Genomic DNA, 14,178 nt, shown 5'->3' with positions numbered 1-14,178 from the left:
TGAGTAGCTGACAGGGTCACACTCCTGGTCAATGCTTACTTACAAACTTAACAAAAGATGCTGCCATCCTCTGCTCAGTAAAATACAGATCAAAAACAACATCCACTACTCCCTGTGCAATTCAAATTCACTTCTTCATGAACTTTCATATTTGCCTGTGAAAGACCCTTTTTCAAACTTGCTCCTGACTGATGGAATGCTGTATCAAAGACATTATGTGGGCAGATAATCCTATATCTTTCAAGTCACTCTTTCCTCACTTACTTAATGAAAACAAATGTAACTGCTTTACAGCCACTTGCTAATATGCATTACTTTACTCCTCACTTCCCAACAATACAACTTCATCACTCTCCATTTAACTAACTTTAACGATTACCATTACTTATTATCTGTAAACCACCACCTTATCTCAGAACATCACAGATTTCAGGAGCTACATCTAAAAATTTTGAATGAGAAAGCTAGAGTCGGGATCAGCCATAAAAATTAGAGTCAACAGAGAGCTATACAAAACTTCTCTTGTAGCTGTGCACAGATTAATTCAAGAGTAGCAAATAAATATGACTGTAGTGAGAGTAGGGAACAGGTGGAGTAGACCCTGGAGAGATGGAGATATTATCTAGAGAGAAGAGGAATGAAGGTCAGCAGGACTAAGACGGAATATATGTGTGTGAATGAGAGGGAGGATAGAGGAATGGTGAGGATGCAAGGAGTAGAGGTGGCGAAGGTGGATGAGTTTAAATACTTGGGGTCAATAATTCAGAGTAACGGTGAGTGTGGAAGAGAGGTGAAGAAGAGAGTACAGGCAGGATGGAGTGGGTGGAGAAAAGTGTCAGGAGTGATTTGTGACAGACGAGTACCTGTAAGAGTGAAAGGGAAGGTCTACAAGAGGGTAGTGAGACGAGCTATGTTGTATGGGTTGGAGACAGTGGCATTGACAAAAAGGCAGGAGTTTGAGCTGGATGTGGCAGAGTTAAAGATGTTAAGATTTGCACTGGGTGTGACGAGGGTGGACAGGATTAGGAATAAGTATATTAGAGGGTCAGCCCAGGTTGGAAGGTTTGGAGACAACGCCAGAGAGGCAAGATTATGTTGGTTTGGACATGTGCTGAGGAGGGATGCTGAGTATATTGGGAAAAAGATGCTAAGGATGAAGCTACCAAGTAACAGGAAGGCCTAAGATAAGGTTTATGGATGTGGTGAGAGAGGACATGCAGGTGGTTGATGTGACAGAGCAAGATGCAGAGGACAGGCAGAAATGGAAACAGGTGATCCACTGTGGCGACCCCTAATGAGAACAGCCGAAAGAAGATGTTGATGAAATTTTTAGCATACCTCTCTCTCAACCCCTTAGAGCAAGAAATATGGACAAAGCCAGAACTAATGGGGTACAAAGGTCCCAAAATAAGGACATTTTTTTAAATGTTCCTCTTACAAACTTCAAAATCTGATAAAACAAAGGGTTTTGTATTAACGCGGGCAAAAGGAATGAAGTCTGAAACTCGTGTGTATCATGATTTTCTGAATTTAGTCCTCAGTGATTTGCTAGAAATACATTTTGTATGGCACATACCAAAAATATGAGTCAAAAATTTGCAATCTGCGAAAATCTGGGCAGTTGGGGGCTATGAGTGAACATTTTCGCCCTTGGATATACGCAACCATTTTAGTTCTATTAATGTGAGAGGGATTTACTTTTCCTAATTTCAAAGGATTCTGTATTTCAACGTAAGGGAATTTCATCAGCCTGCGATCTATAAAATTTAAATTCACCACGTATGTGTACTACAGACAACCAAACATTTTAAACAGTAGTGCACAAAAGTTGTTTCCACCCTATAACTCAAAAAGTAGGTACGGACGGTTGCCTGCACGGTCTAAGTGAATTACGTTGTACATCTGAATTTAGAGCAATTCACAGCATATTCATAAGTGTAGAAATCACTATCTTCCACGTACTACGACCGACCAGTGAAATGAAGACGTCAAAAGCAAATGCTATTGTACTTTCGGTACTGTCCTACTGGTTAACTTGGAGGGGGTTCTACCAAGTAAAAAATAGGGAGGGAAATTCACTTTTTTATCTTTTAAATACTGTGTTTTCAATCTTGAAAAATAGCTTGAACCATGTAAACGATTTAGGCTGTTTTTTATTTACGGGGTCATTTTGATATCGTTTAAGCTAGAACTCGGAAGGTGTCGGTAAAACTGGGTTACTTTTAACACTCCCTATGTAGTTGTGAAATGGGCCAGGGGTGAAGTTGCTTCCCGCAGTAAAGATGGCAGCTTCTATACATTTCGTGTGTTGAGTGCAGTTTGCATGTTTTGAATTCCTTGTGCATTTCATTACTGGGAAGAAGACTCTATGTGAGAGGATCATTCAGTTAAGGACTTCCAGTGCATTTTCTTACAAAACATTTTACTGTTTTGAGTAATACGGTATCCGTATAAATTGAAGAAGGAGACTAACATTGGTAGTCTTGTCCCGTGCAGCAGCAGACTAGGCAACTCTGTCAGTAGTAAGTTGTCATGCCGAGGAAGAAGCCATTCAGTGTCAAGCAAAAAAAGAAACAGCTGCAGGAAAAAAGGGAGCGCAAAAGAGGTGAGACTTCATATCATGGTTAAGTGGAAATTAGATTGTTCTTAGGCTTCCAACCACAGTCACTGACTGACCACTGTAGTTTGATGGGTATTTTAATCATTCACTTGCTGTTGGCTGTGATGGTATATTGCCATAAGCTCATGCAGTAGGCAAATCTGGTCAATTAGAAGTAGTATTTGAGAATGTTTTTGGACTTGGAACAGTGTTAGCACGATTGGGGAGTGGCTGTCCACTTCTTATATTAATCATCTTTGATTTATGATTAATGTTTATCTAGTATGATAGAAGTAGTTAGGGTGTGTCTGAGGTGACCACTGAGTAGTGTTATTGGCTCCTTTGCCATTAGTAAGGGATGTGGCACTGCCCTTTTAGCAGTGAAAAATCATTTCATTGTGTTATTGGTGGCATCATCTCAGTGTGGTGCAAGATAGATGGAAGTAGTAGTTCTCTGCACATAGGGCATGATAAAATATGGATTGATGTTGCAATATGAAGATTATAAAGAATTGTATTGTTTTTATTATTTAGCAGTGTAGCTTTGATTGAGATGGGCTACTGTGGTATGCCGGCTTAGTCTCTTTAATCAGCTGGTGCATCCCTATAAGTAGTAAGTTGGGCAAGTGGGTTCATTTTGTATCTAAAAATATGAAGAAAGTGGACTTTGTACATATGTTGCAGAGTCCGGCAGTTCCAGATAGATTCATTTGTTTATTTTTATAATTTATCGTCTGATAAACAGGCGAGTGTTATGGTCAGTTGATCTTTTTCAGTCATGAGCTGTGCTCCAGTGGAGCTTAGACAACAAGCAAAGCAACAACAAAAGATAAAAGACTTGTACATGATCTCATCCATTGAAGGACAATCTGTAGATTTACAGAAAAGGTGCAAGACCAACTCAACCATGTAAAAAGCTAAATGGATTTCATATAAAATTCAGTAATGTAGTTGAGCAGTTATATATATTCTCTCATCCATTCAATCTGTAGATTTACAGAAAAGGTGCAAGACCAACTCAACCATGTAAAAAGCTAAATGGATTTCATATAAAATTCAGTAATGTAGTTGAGCAGTTATATATATTCAAGCAGAATATTTTCTTTTAATTTTGAATAGTTGTCAAGAGCAAGTAATCTGTGAATGTCCCTTTACCTGTGGTCCCTGTAACAGACACATTTGGCTTCCTTCAGAAGATACTCTTTCAGTTTAGAGCTGAAGCTGCTTAGTATTTGTTATTTTCGTATTTCAGAGGGGAGATGGTTCCTTATTGCTGGCACCAGCCTGGAAAATGAATTTTCTTCTTTATTTGATTTGGACCTGGATCTCATTAGATAAATAGTGTCATCATGGCTGTCGCTAAGGTTATATGTTTGGCCCCTTGTGGACGGCATAGTTTTTTTTTGAGGCCATTAATCCAGTACAGTGGTTTTGTATGGAGCAGTACTTGGAAGCAGTATTTTTCTGCTTTTAGTTAATAACCGACTAAAACCTTTTAAAATGATGACACTAGGATAATTGTTTAACTCTGCTAGCAGTGCAAATCCACATGTTTTATTTTAAGTGACTTGCAGTATATGATTATTGGAGCTGGAATGGAGGATTAGCACATGTAGACCATATTCAAGTTTGAGGATGAGAATGTTTTTTGCTGGTCCAGTCTGTGCTATTAGGGACTGAAGGTGGGAGACTTTGTAGCTAAGTTTTAGCTGGGTTAATGTCTTACTAACTACTTTTTTCCGTTTATGTGGAGAATAAGGCAGGATCTAATATCATGCCTTTAGGATATTTGTTCAGTATTTATAGTGTTATGTTCATATTGTCAGTTATTAATAGTTGGGGGTAGTAGATGAAGCCCTTCTGCAGCTCACTTTGTAAGTCATTGATGGCTGTTGCAGAGTCAGTGAGCAGGAGGTCACTGACTTGCATAACAACATTTATGTAGAGAAGACAATGGTCTAAACCATTCATGATTAGGTCGACAGCTAATCTTTTTGAGTCTACCTTGCAGTTCTGATGCACTGACAGGTATATGCAAATCTTTGGGAAAGTGACCACTGTTACATTGTTGTAAATGGAGGCCTTCTACTCCTCATTCTTCCTTAAAAAATAAACAAGGTATGCTATTTTATAAGGGAGTTGTTTTAAGTTTAAATAAGTTAAGAAGTACATGCACCTCTTACCAGAAGCTAGTATTTACCTGAAATACAGTACAGTAGCACTTTGATTTTATTTTGGATAGGTTGTTTCTAAACATTTTTCATTTCATTAACCTTTTCTTTAAATGGAGCTGAATTTGGGTATGTGGAAGGTGTGGTACTTTGCAATCCAATTAATGTGAAAATTGAACACAGCATAGTTAATGCTGAGCCCTGCAGCCCTTATTGGTTGATATTGTATTGTAGTATCACTCCATTCATGCCTGTTCAGTTAGTAACAAGTGGTTTATGCCATTGGAAGACAGCACTGTTTTGACTTCCATTTTGTAGCATTGATGGGCCAACTCCTTCTACCAGCTTACAACCAGAAAAGTTTGAGGGGAGGCTCACTTTTATAGATATTTGAAACCCCATTCCCTTGTATGCCTTGTGCCTTCAGCCGTAACTGTTAAATTTTTGTACCATTTTTAAGTGTGTTTTTTTTTTTTTTATTTCAGTAGTTACCATTACAGTTAAAATAAATAAGCAGTCTTATGTTTCCCAAATGCCTGCAAATGGGTTTTAATCCCACCATTGCAAGCCAGTAGCAAGAATGTGTACACAAGTCTGTTTCAGTAGTAAATTCTAAAATTACAACATGGCTGCAAGAGCATAAAGGAAATAGGCAGTGCTGTCCTTCATATGGGCTTCCAACCTTCACACCAGACTTGACTGCACACAAGCTGCTTACAGAGCTGAGTCTTTGGCAAGCACCCTAGGCCCTGTTTCACCACTTTCACTGTCAACCAGTGTCTTCCAATGCCCCTTAGCCACAGTTGCCTTTCACAGAAGTTAATATTTAGACAGACAGGCGCACACATACGCGTGTGCACAATTCCAAGGGATGGCTGGTAGAATTCTTATTTCTTAGCTTTCTTTCTAGGTATAGTAGTACCACTCTGAGTTTAGGGCCAGGGCCAGGACTGCCTGCTACTGCTTCTTCGCTCTTCTTCTTCTTTTTTTTTTTTCTTTTTTTCTTCACCACAGCGGATCATCTGGCCAGATCATATCAGTGGGTTTTGCGGTACAGTGGTTGCCAGCCCGGCCCTGGCACAACCTTCCGGCACACACACACACACTCACACCACACACCATTTCAGAGTTCCCAAATCTTTCTTTTGTTGTTTTTGGGGGAGAATCCAGAGGAGGAGAATCAGAGGAAACCCCAACCAGGAGGAGGATATGCAGACTCAGACAGACCAAGGCCACAGGCAGAAGAATCGAGAACCTCTTGCTGTGAATTGTGCGATAATACTGCTGCACCACCCACGGCGGCCAATTACATGGCTCTTAATCATCAAGCTAAATAAAAAAAAAAAATTAATATCTCTCTATTAGTGGTAGTCCTAAGTGGCCTCATGGGAGACGTGTAACACACAGCTTATTAACCAACAGTGTTAATGTTAATTATCTTCTCAATTACATAGCAGTGTAATGTAATAAATGAGTGCCACAATAGCTTAAAGGTTAATAACTGAACTTTACTTAAATAAAAAGTAGACAGAAGACACATTAGAATATAGGTAGATTAGCACACACAGGTAGGTTCATAGACCGAAGACACATTAGAATATAGGTAGATTAGCACACACAGGTAGGTTCATAGGTAGGTAGGTACTAGGCTATCAGCCCAAGGGCCTACGTAAGCCTAGCCAGCAAGGTACCATAGCTTACGCCACCCAAGAAAGTTATTTTCCTGTGCCACTGTCCAGCAGAGACACAGAAGTGATCCCCGGGGTGTATTTCCCATTTCCCATCCACTCAAGTTTTTTCTTGAAGAGTGCTAATGAAGAACTTTGCTTGACATAGATGGGTAGCTTGTTCCAGAGTATAGGAAGTCTCTTGGACAGGAATCTATCCGTCCAGCATGTCCTGTTTATTGTGGTGACAAGGTTTGGGTCCCTAGAGCATGTAGCTCGGAGGGATTGGGATTTCTTTAGGTGTAGCATGTCCAACAGCTCTGGGTTTGACCTAGCTTTATATGATAGGCAGAGATCACCTCTGAGTAGGCGATATGCTACGGAGTAAAGCTGGATTTTTTTGAGGTGGTCTGCGTAGGGCTTCTGTTTGAGGCCAGTAATCCTCTTTGTGAGGTATTTCTGTGGCCTTTCCAGTTGTTGTAGATGTCTTGTGTGGTACATAACAAAAGGGGTGCATTGTACTCTATAATGGGTCTAATAAGTGATGAGTAGAGGGGAACAATGACCTCTTTTTTTTTTTTTCTGAATGAGAAACCTTTTGTGATGAGGTGTGCCACGTAGAAGAACTTCCTGACTACTGTGGCAATGTGACTATCAAAGGCGAGACTACTGTCCACCTGGGTCTCAAGGTCTCTTATCACGCATTCGGTGTTAAGTAGATTGCTGCCTATGTGGTAGTTCATGAGTACAGAGTTTTTTTTACCAAAGGGGATGACACTGCACTTTTTGGCATTGAGCTTGAGGCCATGGCTCTGACACCAGGCATCTGTCTCAGTGAGGCCCTTCTGTAGGATGTTCACATCATTTGGGGACTTGACCATGGCTCTTAGTTTGCAGTCATCTGCGAACTTCCTTAGCCAGAGGCCTTCTGTGTTAGCCTGTACTTCAGGGAAGTAGTTACCAAACAGGAGAGGTCTCAGGACGGAACCCTGTGGTACTCCACTTGTCACTGCTTTGAGGTCAGATTTGGAATCTTCAATTTTTACAGTGTGGGTTCTGTCAGTGAGCCAGTTGGCAACCCATCTTGTGACTTAGGGATTTATACCTAGTTTAGTGAGTTTAGCTATAATTCCAGAATGGGGGATGGTGTCGAAAGCCTTGGCGAGGTCAAGATAGGCTGTGTGAACCACCTTACCTCATCCACGGCTTTGGTGACTGCCTCAGAGAGGTCGATCAGGTTCAGGAGGCATGATCTGCCTTTCGCAAACCCGAACTGGGTGGGATCCAGAGTTTGGAGGTTACCGATGTCTGTTTAGGAGTTCCATGATGATACGTTCCATGGCCTTGCAGACCAGGCTTGTCAGGCTAATAGGTCGATAGTTCCCAGGATCACTGGTGGCTCCCCCTTTGTGGAGTGGGACAACTGTTGCTGTGCGCCATTCAGTGGGCACAAAGCCTGATGCGAGGCTATTATTGAACATGGTACTTAAGTGGGGAGGCAGTTCATTCTGAAGTTTGTGTAAAACGCAGCCTTGGATGTTGTCCGGTCCTATGGATGCTGTGTTCTTGTCTTTAGAGAGTGCAGCTTTTACCTGCGTAGTTGTGATTACAGGGACTCTTCATTCTTCCTGTATAGATTTGGGCCCTTTAAGGGGTGAGAGGGGGGTAGAGTTAGCACTGAACCGATCTGCCAGGATGTTGGCAATATCAGTTGGTTCTGTAATTTTCGTGCCTTTGTGCTGTAACTCAGAGCAGGTCTGAGTGTTGCCATCTAGATTCTTGACATAGCTATAGAATGCTTTGTGGTTGACTTGGATTTAGTGGCAATGGATTTAGTGGCAATTTTTGTTTTTGTAGCTAGCTTTGGAGGATCTTATAAGGGATCTCAGCTTCTTACTGAGGCTGACCAGGGAGCTCCTCCACTCATGGGATTTTACTCTCTTTTGCAACAGTTTCTTCCTTCTGTTGTACAGTTTGTTTATGGCAGGGGACCACCAGATTGGCTTCCTTTTTTTTGGAGGCTAGCATCTTTGTTCTGTTTGGGATAGCACGATCCATGCACTCGTGTAAGTGCTTATAGAGTGCATTTGTGTAGGATTCAGCAGTTGTAACTGTATTGTCCATCTACATGGGTGTCATGAAGTTCACCACTTCTGTCTTAAGAAGCATGAAGTTGGCTTTGGAGAAATTTTTTACTGTGGTTACCTTAATGGGGGGTGGGGGCGGGATGTGGATATCAAGGGTGATGAGCTTAAGGTAAACAAAATATAAAATAAAAGGGAATAAAAATAGGGAGCATAAAGAAAAAAATAAGCTCTCGATGCTTAACATCTTTGGATATAGTTTAATGCAGAAATACTATCCCAGACTATTTTAAGGTAGGTAAATTAATAAGTAGTACTCACAGATGGGCATACACAAACAAGACAAGATAGCTTGGCACACAGTTGTATATACATGACGTTATTTCCCTGTTGCTGGCCTGGAAAAAGAACAGTTTAATTGTCATAACAATGTTTTCTCGGGAAAAAAGCTTAATCATGCCAGTTCTGCAACAGTTGCATTTGCCAATACACATCTAGTTCTGCTTCCTTCCCTTGACGTTTTTTGAATCCATCCTTATGTGGTTTAGCAGTATGCAAGCCATTACGTTTGTCAGCAATTTTAGCAGTTATATCTCAAAAGACAGTTCATGGTTTTTCATATATGTTTTTGTTATATTAACAAGAGAAGACTGCAAGTCTGGAGCTCCACTATACTTCAAAAGACATTGTGTTTTTATAGTCAAAAAACCAAAACCACACATTCCTAAGCTATGAAAATACCACTCAAGGTGAACAAGAATAAGAGGGAATAGAAATAAAAAAACAAAATAATTTCCATTACCCCTGGCCTTACTGTGTCTATTATTTTTGTTTATTTGGAGGTCTAGCTTGGTAGAGCCTGTTTTACTGTTGGAAGCCCGGGTCAGACTAACATTTCACTAAAGGCAATAACTCTGCTGGTGAAGCACTATTCTCTTGCACCATAGCCAAATTATGGAATTCCCTCCCACCCACAATTACCTCCATACCATCATTCACCCACTTCAAAACTTTACTAAAAGCACACCTAAAAACAAGCTGGCTATGCCCTTGCAACTTCCACTCTAATATCACCCACCCACTACTTTTCTTTCCACCCCACTAACTACCTTGATTATAGCAAGCTCAGATGCTCATAAGCCTACTACTTATTATACAGCAGCAACTTCTTGTAACAATTGTTAATGTCTGTTATGTACTTCGCAGATGATAACGATTCTAGTTGTCTACTGATGTACAATATTCTTCATCTGTAACTATGTTTGAAATTATTTGATTGATTGATAGGTTCATACTAAGCTAATTGCCCTTACGAGCCATTTTAAGCTTAGCCAATTATTCCTTGTGAGACTCAAACCCTGCACCTTGTGTTTGTAAGGCAAACACCTTAACCATTAGGCCACCCTCCCAACCAGTTAATTGCTATGTAAATCCAATGTAACTGCTGTCTGTATATTTTAACTGTGAAGATTTTCTCCCCGGGCCTCCACTGAAAATGGACCTACATCCAGTCGGACACTCCCGGTCAACAAATGTAAATAAATAGCATCTCCCCTTTGCCTGCTGACAGTCATGTTTCTATATTTGAACTTGCAAGGTGACCAGGCGTGCAAGCTGCCATCAAGGTATATTTTATGTTGCTTAAATTTGTTAACTGAGGTAGAGCACTGATCCTTAGAGACTGGGGTTGGAAGGGTGGCCTAATGGTTAAGGTGTTTGCGGCTTAAAATCTGAGCTTTGGCCAGCTAAGATCTAGCTGTATTCAACTGGACATATAAGAGAATTTAAGTACCTTTTATCTGCACTTTTTTCAAATAATACAGCATTTTAATTGATTTATATTTGTGTTGCATTGAATATTAACTGAAGTGGAAGTTTTGACTCTGTTTTTTCAGTTAGTTCCCCACCCACCCTCCCTGGTTTTGTTTTGGTGTAAATCTTGGTGGTTTTGAAACTGCCCGCTTCTCTTGTAAATTTGTGTTTGGATACTCCTTCTAGGCCCATCTCATTTGCTCACTCAACTGAGTGCAGTGAGATCATATTCTGATTTCAGGCACTCCTACTGTGTACAAAGAGAGCATCTGGGAAAGAAAAAAAAAATTTAAGCTTGTTTCCTGCCTTTCCTGTAAGTGATCTAGACTGTTTCTAGGCTTCTGACCCCCCAAGCCTTTTTGTGTTGGAGGGAAGCCTTCTAGCTTAATTTTGTTTCTTAGAACTAGCCAGTTTTCTAGTTTCAGCACTCAAATCTGTTTCTTGGAACTCAGCACTTATTCAGAACTCATTGTAAGCACTACATAAGCGGCAAATTACTACAGCACTCAACTTTCCTCACTTGTCTAGAGGAAAGCAGTTTTTAGTACTTAGACATGCCTGGATAGGTGCTTATTTATTAAGGGTCAGCTCCCGGTGATTTCTCCTGTCTACCTGATGAATCTGGGCATCTTGGGGCAATGCAGCAATTGCCTCATGTACACAGACAACCCTCTCCTCCTACAATCCGACACTACAACCTGTGAGAGATGCACTTGTATATAGCCAAACTGGAAGCAAAGCTCTCTTCACCCAAGACTGGACTAGACAGTCAAGAGGAGAAGGTAAACACTTGCACCACACCGAACTCATCACATAGTCCCTCAAAACCTACACCACCAAAACACACACACAGAAACACAAAACACACACCTACATTCGCGGAGGCTCTCAATAAAAAACCTGCCCAAGCATCAGGGACCTGCAGAGCAGAAATGCAACCCAAATGACACATAGCCCACAAACTCAGTGTGCCACTCAACCACAGCCCATAAAGGCATAACAACGTACCCAACACTCTAGTCATAAGTGACTCTATAGTCAGGCACACTGATGTTCCACTCACCCGGCTAAACAAGGAGAAAGTTACTGTCAGCTGCCTGTCAGGTGCCAGGATCTGCCACATCACGCACGCACTCGGGTCACTCCACAACAAGTACAAATATGACACTGTCATTGTCCATGTTGGTGTGAATGACCCGAGACGTACCTCCCTGGACTACATGAAAAGAGACATGGAGGAGCTCTCCGATCTTGTAGCCCAGGCAGGTATGACCCTAGCCCTGAGTAGCATTCTGCTATCACCCAGAATGATACTACAGTACAAAGACAAAATTATTGACTTCAACAATTGGCTCAGCTTCTGGTGTCATTCTAAGGGGATCCAGTTGCTGTCTGCCTGGGACGACATGATCGACAGACCATGATGCTTTTTCAGAGATGGCCTGCACCTGTCGCCCTTGGGATTCCGGATACTGGCAAAGGCTCTTGCCACCCCTATAGTGCCTTTTTTAGGCAAGGTTCAAATGACAAATTCACCACCGTAACAGGTACAAGCAAGCAAAATTTGAGGGTAATGCTACTCTGTGCTAGAAGTCTAAACCTCAAAATGCACTCACTCGAGGCACTCCTTAAAATGGAGAACAGCGACATCTGTGCAGTGACAGAGACCTGGTTCAAAGCTCTAGAGAACACCCCTGCGTTTTCCAGGCTATAATTCATACCACACCTTTCGGCTAACTAACCCAGAATGAAGCACTAAAGGTGGAGGCGGTCTTTCCATATTCATTAAGGATATCCACACCTCCAGGCTAGTTGCGCAGCATAATGCATCCGAGATTATCCAGGTGCAACTAACTCTGGGCAAGACCGCAGTCCAAATTGTAGCTTGCTACAGACCCCCCACCATGCCCCAGGATTCCCACTCCTCATTTCTTGATACACTGGAAAGTGTTCGGGTACAATCCAACACCCTAATAATGGGCGATTTCAACTACCCCACCATTAACTGGGAAAACTACTCATGTAACAACTCTTTTGCTCAACGTTTTCTGGAATTCATAATTTCAAACACCTTGGATCAACTTATTCACACCCCCACCAGGGGCAGCAATATCCTAGACCTGGTCAATACCAAGATGGGCAACTGGTGTTCTACATCAGAGGTAAATTCCTCGTTGGTCAGATCCGACCACAAGCTAATCACCCTAGACATCCACATTCCACCCCCAGTTAGGGAAGCCACCATAAAAAAAACTTCTCCAAAGCCAACTTCACATTTCTTAAGACAGAAGTGGCAAACTTTATGACCCCCATGCAGACGGACAATAGAGGTACGACTGCTGAATCCTACACAAATGCACTTTATAAGCACTTACACGAGTGCATGGATCATGCTATCCCTAATAGAGCCAATATGCTATCCTCCAAAAAAAGGAAGCCAATCTGGTGGTCCTTTGCCATAAACAAACTCTACAACAGAAGAAAGAAACTGTTGCAAAAAAGAGTAAAATCCCATGACTGGAGGAACTCCCTGGTCAACCTCAGTAAGAAGCTGAGATCCCTCATAAAATCCTCCAAAGCTAGTTACGAAAACAAAATTGCCACTGACTCTAAAGACATCCACAAAGCATTCTATAACTATGTCAAGAATCTCAATGGCAACACTCAGATCTGCTCTGAGTTACAGCACAATGGCACTAAATATACAGAACCAACTGATATTGCCAACATCCTGGCAGATAGGTTCAGTGCTAACTTTACCCCCCTCTCACCCCCTAGAGGGCCCATCTCTATACCGGAAGAATGCAAAGTTCTTGTCACGGCTACACAGGTAAAAAAAAAAAAAACACTCTCCAAAGCCAAGAACACAGCATCCATGGGACCTGACTATATCCCAGGCTGCATTCTACATGAACTACAGAATGAACTGGCACCCTACCTAAGTACCATGTTCAATCATAGTCTCACCTCAGGCTTTGTGCCCACTGAATGGTGCACCTCGATGGTTATCCCACTCCACAAAGGGGAGCCACGACGGACCCAGGCAACTACTGCCCCATTAGCCTGATGAGCCTGGTCTGCAAGGCCATGGAACGTATCATCATGGAACTCGTAAACAAAGACATTGGTAATCTCCAAACTCTGGACCCTACCCAGTTCGGGTTTGTAAAATGCAGATCATGTCTCCTAAACCTGATTGACTTCTTTGAAGCAGTTACCAAAGCCATAGATGAGGGTAAGGTGGTTCACACAGCTTATCTAGATCTCGCCAAGGCTTTCGACACCATCCCCCACTCTAGAATTATAGATAAGCTCACTAAACTAGGTATAAATCCCTATGTCACAAGATGGGTTGCCATCTGACTCATGGACAGAACCCACACTGTGAAAGTAGCAGACTCCATATCCGACTTCAGACCAGTGACAAATGGAGTACCACAGGGTTCAGTCCTGGGTCCTCTCCTGTTTGGTATCTACTTCTCTGAAGTACAGGCTAACACAGACGGTCGTTGGCTAACAAAGTTTGCAGATGACTGCAAACTAGCAGCCATAATCGAAACTCCTAATGATGTTGACATACTATGAAAGGGCCTCACTGAGACAGATGCCTGGTGTCAAAGCCATGGCCTGAAGCTCGATGCCAAAAAGTGTGTTGTCATCCCCTTTGGTAAAAACTCTGTATCCATGAACTACCACAAGTGGTAGTCTACTTAACACCGAAAGTGTGATAAGAGACCTTGGGACACAGGTGGACAGTAATCTGTCCTTTTGATAATCACATTGCCACAGTGGTCAGGAAATCCTTCTACGTGGTTCACCTCATCACAAAAGGTTTCTCATCCAGA

The 14,178-nt window shown here is 41.8% G+C and overlaps 1 protein-coding gene across 1 annotated transcript in view; it reads left to right on the top strand.

Moving 5' to 3' along the window:
• Positions 1-2,091: 2,091 nt before the first annotated feature.
• Positions 2,092-14,178, top strand: part of GNL1 (G protein nucleolar 1 (putative)) — a 969,220-nt gene continuing 957,133 nt past the window's right edge. Inside the window, exon 1 of the mRNA XM_044084464.1 lies at positions 2,092-2,605. Within this exon, the coding sequence (XP_043940399.1) occupies positions 2,533-2,605 (73 nt within the window). The 5' untranslated portion in view covers positions 2,092-2,532. The remainder of the gene's footprint in view (positions 2,606-14,178) is intronic.

The sequence above is a fragment of the Protopterus annectens genome, chromosome 9.part0, assembly GCF_019279795.1.
Source record: "Protopterus annectens isolate FY-2018-M chromosome 9.part0, PAN1.0, whole genome shotgun sequence".
NCBI lineage: Eukaryota > Metazoa > Chordata > Ceratodontiformes > Protopteridae > Protopterus > Protopterus annectens.
Note: the sequence above shows the minus strand (reverse complement) of the source record. Positions and strands in the feature narration are given on the sequence as shown.